Source organism: Procambarus clarkii, chromosome 22, assembly GCF_040958095.1.
Source record: "Procambarus clarkii isolate CNS0578487 chromosome 22, FALCON_Pclarkii_2.0, whole genome shotgun sequence".
Lineage (NCBI taxonomy): Eukaryota > Metazoa > Arthropoda > Malacostraca > Decapoda > Cambaridae > Procambarus > Procambarus clarkii.
The window spans coordinates 39,421,126-39,434,013 of NC_091171.1; the positions used below are offsets into that span (position 1 = coordinate 39,421,126).

The 12,888-nt window shown below is 43.0% G+C and overlaps 2 protein-coding genes across 2 annotated transcripts in view; one reads left to right on the top strand and one right to left on the bottom strand.

Moving 5' to 3' along the window:
• Positions 1-4,849: 4,849 nt before the first annotated feature.
• On the top strand, positions 4,850-9,080 carry LOC138367534 (uncharacterized). Its single transcript, XM_069329221.1, has 2 exons — positions 4,850-5,606; positions 8,944-9,080. The coding sequence occupies exons 1-2, from the start codon at positions 4,850-4,852 to the stop codon at positions 9,078-9,080; spliced, it is 894 nt and encodes a 297-aa protein (XP_069185322.1).
• Positions 9,081-10,531: 1,451 nt separating this feature from the next.
• The window catches only part of LOC138367535 (TATA-binding protein-associated factor 2N-like), a 4,270-nt gene continuing 1,913 nt past the window's right edge, over positions 10,532-12,888 (bottom strand). Inside the window, exon 2 of the mRNA XM_069329222.1 lies at positions 10,532-10,620. Within this exon, the coding sequence (XP_069185323.1) occupies positions 10,532-10,620 (89 nt within the window). The remainder of the gene's footprint in view (positions 10,621-12,888) is intronic.

Below are 12,888 nucleotides of genomic sequence, written 5' to 3' on the forward strand. Positions count from 1 at the left end.
TGCCTCGCAAACGTCAAGCCGCCTGCTATCGCTGTATCTATCGATGATTTCTGTGTTGTTTACTAGGATTTCTCTGGCGATGGTTTGGTTATGGGAAGAGATTATATGTTCCTTAATGGAGCCCTGTTGCTTATGCATCGTTAAACGCCTAGAAAGAGATGTTGTTGTCTTGCCTATATACATATTGTCTTCCAAACTTCTACATGGGTACCATCGAGCAAAAAGTCTTAGTCGACATGAACTTGAAACCGGCCATATACTGCAGGTATGTTGACGACATTTTTACACAGGTACCTGATGTCAGACATCTGCAGAAGCTGAAGGAGGCATTTGAGCAGAGTTCCGTGCTGCGTTTCACTTACGAGACGGAAAAGGATGGGAAGCTGCCTTTTCTAGATGTAACAGTCATGGAAAAGGGCGGAGGGTTCCACACTGCAGTCTACACAAAGGAAACAAACATAGGAATGTGCCTAAATGCCAACAGCGACTGCCCTGACAGGTACAAGAGGAGTGTTGTTAACGCATACGTCGACCGTGCTCTCAGCCACAGCTCAGAATGGAAGCAAGTCGACGAAGAACTCTGTAGGGTAAGGCAGGTCCTAGTCAATAACGGCTTCTCCAATGGTTTCATCGAAGACATCATAAGAAGGAAAGTGAAAAGCCATGCAACCTCTGAAGAGACAACTAACACAACACCTATACCCCCTATTAGACTATTTTACAGGAACTTCTTTTCCACAGCTCATAAAACGGAGGAAAGGGTCCTGAAAGATATTGTTAATAGAAACGTTATCCCTACAGACAAAAATCAGAGGATACAACTGACGATTTACTATAAAACCAGAAAAACGGCCAGCCTACTCATGAGAAACTCTCCAGACACAAAACAGAACGCTTTAAAAGAGACTAATGTCGTCTATGCCTTCAAATGCCCACTTGGGGACTGTAAGCTCCAAAAAACCCAGTATATAGGCAAGACAACAACATCTCTTTCTAGGCGTTTAACGATGCATAAGCAACAGGGCTCCATTAAGGAACATATAATCTCTTCCCATAACCAAACCATCGCCAGAGAAATCCTAGTAAACAACACAGAAATCATCGATAGATACAGCGATAGCAGGCGGCTTGACGTTTGCGAGGCACTACACATCAAGAAGTCAACACCAGCAATCAACAGCCAATTATTGCACAACTATATTCTACCCACCTCAAGACTCCGCTCCAATATAGAAGCATCAAGAAATATGGACCAATAGGCTTTCTACAAACACTTCTATTCAATACCCATTGTTTCTGTTCTGTCTTGTGTTGATACTTTTAATACCCTATTAATATCCCCTCCTGTTCTGTCTTGTGTTAATGCCACATCACCCTTACCACCTCACTCAAATGTAGATATAAAATCAGAGATACGTTCTAATCAGTTGTGTATTTGTGAAGTCTTTGAAAATGTAATAAGTTTTACGAAACGCGCCCGTGTCGCGTCAGACTAGAAATAAAAATGAATTTTGGAGAAGTGATTTTTGATTTACCTCCAACAGTGAAGCGTAATGTACGAAAGATTGAGAAAATTCGTGTTAGAATTATTAATCTTACTTCTTCGGTCATATTTAATAATATATGTCTACAGGAAAGACTGCTACCAAAATATACTAATATATATATATATATATATATATATATATATATATATATATATATATATATATATATATATATATATATATATATATATATATATATATATATATATACATATAGGAAATAGGAAGGAATACATATAGGAGAGGAAATGCTCACTGCATCCACGGTTCCTGCCCGCCATCTGAGGAGCTGGAGGAGCTTTTCAACTTGTGACAAGCAGCCTTGTACCCTGCATGTAATCAATATTGTAACTTTTTTTGTGTAATGACATTTTCAAATAAAGTTAGATAAATATACACACTTAACAAAAGAGTAGGGGTGGTAGGAGAAGAAAATATCAAGGTGTTCAGTGAGGATCCACAAGGTCTTCTCTGAGTACTCTTTATTTTCTTCTCCGAGGCTATGGGTCCCTACAATTGCACCAGAGGTGGTACCCCTTCTAGGTTAAAAAAAAAAAAAAAATATACATATATATATATATATATATATATATATATATATATATATATATATATATATATATATATATATATATAATATAATATATTTCACTAAGGCAGAACGAAGTTTAGTAACAAAAGGTTTAAAGGAAAGTTAGAGAGAGGAGAAGGAGAGAAACTGGCACATAGTATCCATTGAAGCAATTTACCATCACGAAACACTGATCATTTGTATGCGGAAAATCCACAGAGAAACGGAAAAGATAGATGAAAGTTTCGGCCGTTTTCAAGACCGTTGTCAGCACCAGACTACAAGAAACTACAAAGGAAGAGTGGAGGCTAGAACTAAAGTCTGGCCACCATCCCCTGGGGAAAGAATTAACTAGAAAAAGGTATAGATTAGCTTAGAATGGTCAGAAGGATTTATGCGGTAAGAGGATTTAGGTGGTAAGAATAAAAGATAAAAGAAAAAGCCTCATTGAACACACATAAATATATATGAATTAATATTGGTATGAGATTTTGTAACTCTCCCTTTCATAGTTTTTTTCTTACTAACTTCTAATTTAAGTAAATCGATGTTTTTCATAAGCACTGTGCGGGGTGTCAATATATATATATATATATATATATATATATATATATATATATATATATATATATATATATATATATATATATATATATATATATATGTATGTATGTATGTGTGTGTGTGTGTGTATGCGTGTGTAAATCACGAAAATTAACACGTGATGAAAAATGTGACAGTGTCAGACTACGAAGGAAGAATTGAAACAGGAATTTCTTTAAGTACTTTCGTATATTAATACATCTTCTGAAGGAATGAATCCTTCTGAAGGAATCCTTCATTCCTTCTGAAGATGTATTAATATACGAAAGTACTTAAAAGGAAATTCCTGTTTCAATTCTTCCTCCGTGGTCTGACACTGTCACATTTTTCATCGCGTGTTAATTTTGTAAAAGATGTCTTCAAGATGCCACATTACAATCTTTAGAAGGAAACTAATCACAGAAAGACATATGTTGAAAAATATGGACGATTACAAATACAAATCTGAAACCGTAGATATCTATAAACGCGACCCCACTCTCCCTACCCCCTGACCCTTTCAATCCTTCCTTCCCCCTTACCTCTTCCCCTCTCTTTCCCCTTCCCCTGTCCGTCCCAGCACCCCTTCCTCTTCCCTATCCGTCCCAGAACCCCCCCCCCACCACCACCTAGTTCTTCTGCCGCCAAGGAAAAACTGAACTAGATGACTTATTTAGCAAATACTCATTTGCAATAAAAATGCAATTTTCTGTCACTTTATTTCCCCCTCCTCTTTCCGTGTCCATGGAAACCTTCCCTCACTTTCCCGTGTCTATTTTTAGGAAAGAAATTGTTCATCGGAAGGAAAATTGAACGCATTTTTTGTTAATGCATTTCTGTATGAAGTTTTTTTTTATAGAGAGGAGAGCTAGAGGCAATGAAAATGGTGGATGTGAAATTATTATTTTTTATTTTGGAAACTGGGAGAGAGAGAGAGAGAGAGAGAGAGAGAGAGAGAGAGAGAGAGAGAGAGAGAGAGAGAGAGATCTGCTCTGTCAAAATAGATGTATGCATTGTCAAAATAGAGCTCCACACTGTCAAAGTAGATCTCTTCACTCTCAGAACAGATGTCTGCAGTCAAAATAAATTTCTGCACTGTCGAAATAGGTTTCTCCTTTATCAGAATAGATCATTCATAAGAAGCTATACACTGTCAAAACATATCTTTGCTCTGTCAAAATGTACTGTACTGTTAAAATTGATGTGCAGAATCGAATTTGGATTCTGCTTTATTAAAAATTAACTTCGCAACGCCCAAATCGCCTCCAGTAGTGTTAAAAAATGGTGTAATTGAGTCCTTCTGTGCGATCTTTTAAATTCGAAAATATTCTTTGAAAACTGACATCGGAATCGTAACTCTAATAGGTCACGATTTGGAACACACTGAGGTCAAAATCGAACACAGGATTGCCTCTTGTAATTTCTGGAGAAGAAAACAAATGAAACGTCGAAACTTAGCATTCGCCTTAAAAGAAATTAGTGTGTCGAACCCTGACACGCTCCACAGATGGGGTGTCTAATCCAGTCACCCAGGCAATTCGAGTGTTGTCAGCTTGGAACGAGAGGAAGGGGACAAAAAGCGGCCTTCTGTCGTAGTGCTTTGGGTGAAAATGACCCCCATCTTCCCCCCAGAAGAGGCCCGGAACGAGGTAAACAAAAGCTTCTAGACTCACGTTGCTCGCTTCTTTTGGAGAGTTCAGTGAGTGCTGGCTGAGAGGCTGAAGGTAAAGGGCTTTGTTGATCTGGGTTCTAAACGTGTCTCCTAGAGGTGGAGGGTAGGAGTGTGAGGGAGAGGTGAGGCACAGAGAGAGAGAAAAGAGGAAGAGGTAACTGGGTGGAGAGGCAAGAATAGAGGATCTGAAGGAGGGAGATAGGTAGGCGGACAAGGAGAAAGGAATAGGTAGACATTCTGGTATTCACGGGGAAGAATGGATACTTGTAAATACATCCTAAGACCACAATGGTGGCAGCAGTCACAGAGACAACAATGGTGGCAGCAGTCACAGAGACAACAATGGTGGCAGCAGTCACAGAGACAACAATGGTGGCAGCAGTCACAGGGACAACAATGGTGGCAGCAGTCACAGAGACAACAATGGTGGCAGCAGTCACAGGGACAACAATGGTGGCAGCAGTCACAGGGACAACAATGGTGGCAGCAGTCACAGGGACAACAGAGACAACAATGGTGGCAGCAGTCACAGAGACAACAGAGACAACAATGGTGGCAGCAGTCACAGAAACAACAGAGACCACAATGGTGGCAGCAGTCACAGAGACAACAGACCACAATGGTGGCAGCAGTCACAGAAACAACAGAGACCACAATGGTGGCAGCAGTCACAGAGACAACAGAGACAACAATGGTAGCAGCAGTCACAGAAACAACAGAGACAACAATGGTGGCAGCAGTCACAGAAACAACAGAGACCACAATGGTGGCAGCAGTCACAGAAACAACAGAGACAACAATGGTGGCAGCAGTCACAGAAACAACAGAGACCACAATGGTGGCAGCAGTCACAGAGACAACAGAGACAACAATGGTAGCAGCAGTCACAGAGACAACAGAGACCACAATGGTGGCAGCAGTCACAGGGACAACAATGGTGGCAGCAGTCACAGAAACAACAGAGACAACAATGGTGGCAGCAGTCACAGAAACAACAGAGACAACAATGGTGGCAGCAGTCACAGAGACAACAGAGACCACAATGGTGGCAGCAGTCACAGAGACAACAGAGACCACAATGGTGGCAGCAGTCACAGAAACAACAGAGACCACAATGGTGGCAGCAGTCACAGGGACAACAGAGACCACAATGGTGGCAGCAGTCACAGAGACAACAGAGACAACAATGGTGGCAGCAGTCACAGAGACAACAGAGACCACAATGGTGGCAGCAGTCACAGAAACAACAGACCACAATGGTGGCAGCAGTCACAGGGACAACAGAGACCACAATGGTGGCAGCAGTCACAGAAACAACAGAGACAACAATGGTGGCAGCAGTCACAGAGACAACAATGGTGGCAGCAGTCACAGAAACAACAGAGACAACAATGGTGGCAGCAGTCACAGAAACAACAGAGACAACAATGGTGGCAGCAGTCACAGAGACAACAGACCACAATGGTGGCAGGACCTGCATTATGACAAATATATTATTAGAATTAATTAGTTTAAGTCACACACTCACACACCGGTGTATGGCCGGTGACTGAGCGGACAGCACGCTGGACGCGTGATCCTGTGGTCCCGGGTTCGAGTCCGGGCGCCGGCGGGAAACAATGGGCAGAGTTTCTTTCACCCTAATGCTCCTGTTACCTTGCAGTAAATAGGTACCTGGGAGTTAGTCAGCTGTCACGGGCGGCTTCCTGGTGTGTGTGTGTGTGTGTATGTGTGTGGTGTGGTGTGGGGGAAAAAATAGCGGTTAGTAACAGTTGATTGACAGTTGAGAGGCGGGCCGAAAGAGCAGAGCTCAATCCCCGCAAGCACAATTAGGTGAACTACACACACACACACACACACACACACACACACACACACACACACACACACACACACACACACACACACACACACACACACACACACACACATATATACACACACACATACGCACACACACACACACACACACACACACACACACACACACACACACACACACACACACACACACACACACACACACACACACACACACACACACACACACACACACACACACACACACACACACACACACACACACAAAAAGGGCGACAGACAAGAGGCACTGAACTACAGGCCAGTGTCCTTGACTTGTATACCATGCAAGGTGATGGAGAAGATCGTGAGAAAAAACCTGGTAACACATCTGGAGAGAAGGGACTTCGTGACAAATCGCCAACATGGATTCAGGGAGGGTAAATCTTGCCTTACAGGCTTGATAGAATTCTACGATCAGGTGACACAGATTAAGCAAGAAAGAGAGGGCTGGGCGGACTGCATTTTCTTGGATTGTCGGAAAGCCTTTGACAGTACCGCATAAGAGGCTGGTACATAAGCTGGAGAGACAGGCAGGTGTAGCTGGTAAGGTGCTCCAGTGGATAAGGGAGTATCTAAGCAATAGGAAGCAGAGAGTTACGGTGAGGGGTGAGACCTCCGATTGGCGTGAAGTCACCAGTGGAGTCCCACAGGGCTCTGTACTCGGTCCTATCTTGTTTCTGATATATGTAAATGATCTCCCGGAGGGTATCGATTCATTTCTCTCAATGTTTGCGGACGATGCTAAAATTATGAGAAGGATTAAAACATAAGAGGACTGTTTGAGGCTTCAAGAAGACCTAGACAAGCTGAAGGAATGGTCGAACAAATGGTTGTTAGAGTTTAACCCAACCAAATGTAATGTAATGAAGATAGGTGTAGGGAGCAGGAGGCCAGATACAAGGTATCATCTGGGAGAGGAAATTCTTCAGGAGTCAGAGAAGGAAAAAGACTTGGGGGTTGATATCACGCCAGACCTGTCTCCTGCAGCACATATCAAGCGGATAACATCAGCGGCATATGCCAGGCTGGCCAACATACGAACGGCATTCAGAAACTTGTGTAAAGAATCATTCATAACTTTGTATACCACATATGTCAGACCAATCCTGGAGTATGCAGCCCCAGCATGGAGTCCATATCTAGTCAAGGATAAGACTAAACTGGAAAAGGTTCAAAGGTTTGCCACCAGACTAGTACCCGAGCTGAGGGGTATGAGCTACGAGGAGAGACTACGGGAATTAAACCTCACTTCGCTGGAAGACAGAAGAGTTAGGGGGGACATGATCACCACATTCAAGATTCTGAAGGGGATTGATAGGGTAGATAAAGACAGTCTATTTAACACAAGGGGAACACGCACAAGGGGACACAGGTGGAAACTGAGTGCCCAAATGAGCCACAGAGATATTAGAAAGAACTTTTTTAGTGTCAGAGTGGTTGACAAATGGAATGCATTAGGGGGTGATGTGGTGGAGGCTGACTCCATACACAGTTTCAAGTGTAGATATGACAGAGCCCGATAGGCTCAGGAATCTGTACACCTGTTGATTGACGGTTGAGAGGCGGGACCAAAGAGCTAGAGCTCAACCCCCGCAAACACAACTAGGTGAGAACTAGGTGAGTACACATATACACACACACACACACACACACACAAAATGTTAATAAATGTCATGTTATGGAATGTGGAATAGGAGAACATAGACCCCACACAACCTATATATTATGTGAGAAATCTTTAAAGAATTCTGATAAAGAAAAAGATCTAGGAGTGGTTCTAGATAGAAAACTATCACCTGAGGACCACATAAAGAATATTGTGCAAGGAGCCTATGCAATGCTTTCTAACTTCAGAATTGCATTTAAATACATGGATGGCGATATACTAAAGAAATTGTTCATGACTTTTGTTAGGCCAAAGCTAGAATATGCAGCTGTTGTGTGGTGCCCATATCTTAAGAAGCACATCAACAAACTGGAAAAGGTGCAAAGACATGCTACTAAGTGGCTCCCAGAACTGAAGGGCAAGAGCTACGAGGAGAGGTTAGAAGCATTAAATATGCCAAAACTAGAAGACAGAAGAAAAAGAGGTGATATGATCACTACGTACAAAATAGTAACAGGAATTGATAAAATCGACAGGGAAGACTTCCTGAGACCTGGAACTTCAAGAACAAGAGGTCATAGATTTAAACTAGCTAAACACAGATGCCGAAGAAATATAAGAAAATTCACCTTCGCAAATAGAGTGGTAGACGGTTGGAACAAGTTAAGTGAGAAGGTGGTGGAGGCCAAGACCGTCAGTAGTTTCAAAGCGTTATATGACAAAGAGTGCTGGGAAGACGGGACACCACGAGCGTAGCTCTCATCCTGTAACTACACTTAGGTAATTACACTTAGGTAATTACACACACACACACACACACACACACACACACACACACACACACACACACACACACACACACACACACACACACACATACACACACACTCACACACACACACACACACACTCACACACTCACACACACACACCACAAGAAGCACGTCAATAAAACTGGAAAAAGATGCTAAGGCATGCTACAAAATGCGTCCCAGAACTGGAAATCAAGAGTTACGAGGAGAAGCTAGAGACGTTAAATATACCAAACTACAACATAGAAGAGAAAGAGGTGATATGATCACCACTTACAAAATAATAACAGGAATCGACCCAATCGACAAAGAGGAATTGCTAAAACCAACAACTTTCAAGAACAAACAGGACACGCCTACGACATCATCATCATGCACCATCATCATCATACCTATACATCATCACCATCATCCCTACGCCCCGTAAGAACAAAAGAATGATGATAGCTACAGAAGGCCTATTGGCCCATACGAGGCAGCTCCTATTTATTTATTGCTTTTGATCACCATCACTACGCACCATCATCCTCACTGTTCACCATCATTCTCACTGTTCACCATCATCTTTCACTGTTCGCCATCATTTTCACTGTTCACCATCATCTTTCACTGTTCGCCATCATCTTTCACTGTTCACCATCATCCTCACTGTTCACCATCATCTTTCACTATTCACCATCATCTTTCACTGTTCACCATCATCCTCACTGTTCACCATCATCTTTCACTATTCACCATCATCTTTCACTGTTCACCATCATTTTCACTGTTCACCATCATCTTTCACTATTCACCATCATCTTTCACTGTTCACCATCATCTTCCCTATTCACCATCTTCACTATACACAGTCGTTACTGCTCACCATCAACACTATTGAAAGTCCTCACTGCCTGTTGTTTATACCCAACCACTTGGGCTGGACGGTAGAGCGAAGGCCTCGCTTCATGCAGGTCGGCGTTCAATCCCCGACCGTCCCAAAGTGGTTGGGCACCATTCCTTTCCCCCCGTCCCATCCCTAATCGTTATCCGCATAACCATCTCATGCAGTTATGCTGCCTTAGTGTTTTCTCATATCACTACCTTACCTGTTGATGATTTCGAGAGTTCTACTGTGATTTCCCTGGTGATTGCCTGGTCTGTGAGCAGTGTCTTCGTAGACCGAAGACCAACCACCACAGCCAGGTGGATCCAGTAACTCCAAGAGAAACTTGTCCAGGTGGATGAAGATTTCAGAAGGTGAAGATGGATGTAGATGGGATTCTAATTGCCTAAATGTATCACGAAACAATGGATTCAGATTGGATAGGATTGGATTCAGGGGAGACCTGGGTGAATACAGGTTCAGGGATGGACTAGTGGATTTATGGAACAAGTTTGGCAGATTGATTCGAGCGTAGTTGAGATACGTCGTTCAGTTTGGTTGTTCGGTCGTGTACATAGTTGCTTCCTCTCGCGAGTCAGATGGTTTTCCGCAATTTCTCCTCTTCTTGTGTTCGAAAATTCACCCGAACTTAACGAAGCCTATTCTCTTCGTCCGCCGCTTCCTCGTGGGCCTCGTAGCCTGGTGGATAGCGCGCAGGACTCGTAATTTTGTGGCGCGGGTTCGATTCCCGCACGAGGCAGAAACAAATGGGCAAAGTTTCTTTCACCCTGAATGCCCCTGTTACCTAGCAGTAAATAGGTACCTGGGAGTTAGTCAGCTGTCACGGGCTGCTTCCTGGGGGTGGAGGCCTGGTCGAGGACCGGGCCGCGGGGACACTAAAAGCCCCGAAATTATCTCAAGATAACCTCTCAAGAAGCCGCTCTGTACAAACGTCAGTTTTACCAGACCAGAAGCTCATGAACCCACACAACCCACCTATCAAAGGCTAATGTTTAGAAAACACTATTACCGACTCTGCGACGGTGCTGGAACCATGTGGAAAGGGGAGCCGGTCGGCCGAGCGGACAGTGTGGGAACCGACCTGTGAGATTTATATTTATTTAATTTATATGAATTTATATTTACGTTAATTTATATACTTCGATAGCAATTTGTATAATGATAAGTGGACTGTATTTCTGCAATAATCTCATAATCTCACAAATCGATCCTCTACACATTAGGGGGGTTTATATTTATATGTATGCAGCCAATCAAACTACAGTAACTACATACATTGAAGAGGTTCCTTATCTTATAGTACAGCAGGTTAGTCCACCAGGTATAACTAGGGTGTAGACACCAAATTATCCTCTTTGAGGTAGCTTCCATATCACCCAGTAACTGGTGCACAAATCTTGCATCCTCGTCTTGACCTGTCAAAAGTGCGCTAGCTGTGAAGCCAGATACCTATATATGACAAGTATATCAGAGAAAACAGTACATGGAACATGAAGACCTGGCTTAATTACCTTTAGTATGAGGCGATTTCGCGTTCTAATCGGGTCACCCTATATAATGACATTAATGGCCACTAATGATAGATAATGGGTTTCGGAAAGAACACTTAACTTGATTTGTTGACAGCGTGTTGACAGATGGTACACCTTTGGTATCCATAACACTACGTCCAAGTAAAATTAACAGGAGCCGAATTTGCTCCCGTGTGAGCCTCTGGTCTCTATATAAACAACAATGGCTGCCCTCCTTCCTCCACTCTGACGCCTGGCTTACATTGTCCAGATTTCAGAACGTGATAGAAGGGTCACATTTACTCTACTTTAATATTGATAATTAAGTTAATTTATATAAGATGTTTTTATGATGGTAAAGTCCAAAGACTTATGTATTTAAGAATAATTCCCAGCAGAATAGCTGGTGAATTATAATAGTATGTGGTGATGATATCCCGTTTTCTATAGACGGTAATTCCACTACAAGTTACGTTTTCTATGGGTAACTTGTTGGTAATACAGCTATTATCTGTATGATATATTAAATGGTGTCGGATTTTCCGACAGACAGCACGCTGTACTTGTGATCCTGTGGTCCTGGGTTCGATCCCGGGCGCCGGCGAGAAACAATGGCCAGAGTTTTTTTCACCCTATGCTCCTATTACCTAGCAGTAAAATAGGTACCTGGGAGTTAGTCAGCTGTCACGGGCTGCTTCCTGGGGATGGAGGCCTGGTCGAGGACTGGGCCGCGGTGACACTAAAGCCCCGAAATCATCTCAAGATAACCATCTCAAGATGTGTATTAGCGTCGCCTTTACATTGGATAATTTGAGCAACGTGGAGAGGGGGAGGGGACCTGCTGCATGGGTAACAGCTTCTCCTCCATTATTGACCTACCCAGGCTTTAAGCCCTGGAAACCAGAGCACAATTCCATAGTCTCCCGAGACTGAAGGATGCCAACTTCTACTAATATTAAGGTACTAATATTTTTTGTTTATACAAATACGTCGCATTTTTAAAGGATTGAGCGATTCCGTAAAAATAGCGACGTATTAGGTGAGAAGACAGGTTATGTACCACCGGGTGAGGAATACGCGGTACCGGCGTGGAGTCCTTACCTTGTGAAACACAAAACGAAGGTGGAGAAAGGTCATAGGTACGCCACCAGACTAGTCCCAGAGCTGAGAGGTTTGAACTACAAGGGAAGACTAAAGGAGTTACACCTCTCGTAAATGGTAGGGAATAGACACAGAGGAAACATGATTGCCACATACAAAATACTGAGGAGAAGTGAGGAGCCAGACAAAGATAGACTATAGCATGGGTAGTAAATGAACAAGGAGATGGATGGAAACTTCTCAGGTGACTCACAGAGACGTTAGAGAGTGTTCAGTGCCAGGAAAGTGAACAAGTGGAATGATCTGAGAAGTGATGTGATGGAGGCAAACTTTATACACAACTTTCAATAAAGATATTACAGAAGCCAGAGGTTAAGAGGCGGGGCCCAACAGCCATAACTCGCCGCAAATACAACTAATTGAGTACAAGCCCTCTCTCTTTTCTATCCTTCTTCCCCGAATATGTCTCTCTCTCTCTCTCTCTCTCTCTCTCTCTCTCTCTCTCTCTCTCTCTCTCTCTCTCTCTCTCTCTCTCTCTCTCTCTCTCTCTCTCTCTCTCTCTCTCTCTCTCTCTCACTCGGGGTATAATAGACCCCAGTGAACACTGCGAGACTTGTGGCCGGAAATGGAAGTTATATCTGCTGGTAAAAGTCTGGCAGAAGTTAGGTTGTGGCGCCACAACCACCTGTTGTGAAGAGGCGCCACCAACGGCCTTCAACTAAAAAAGTTGTGAACTG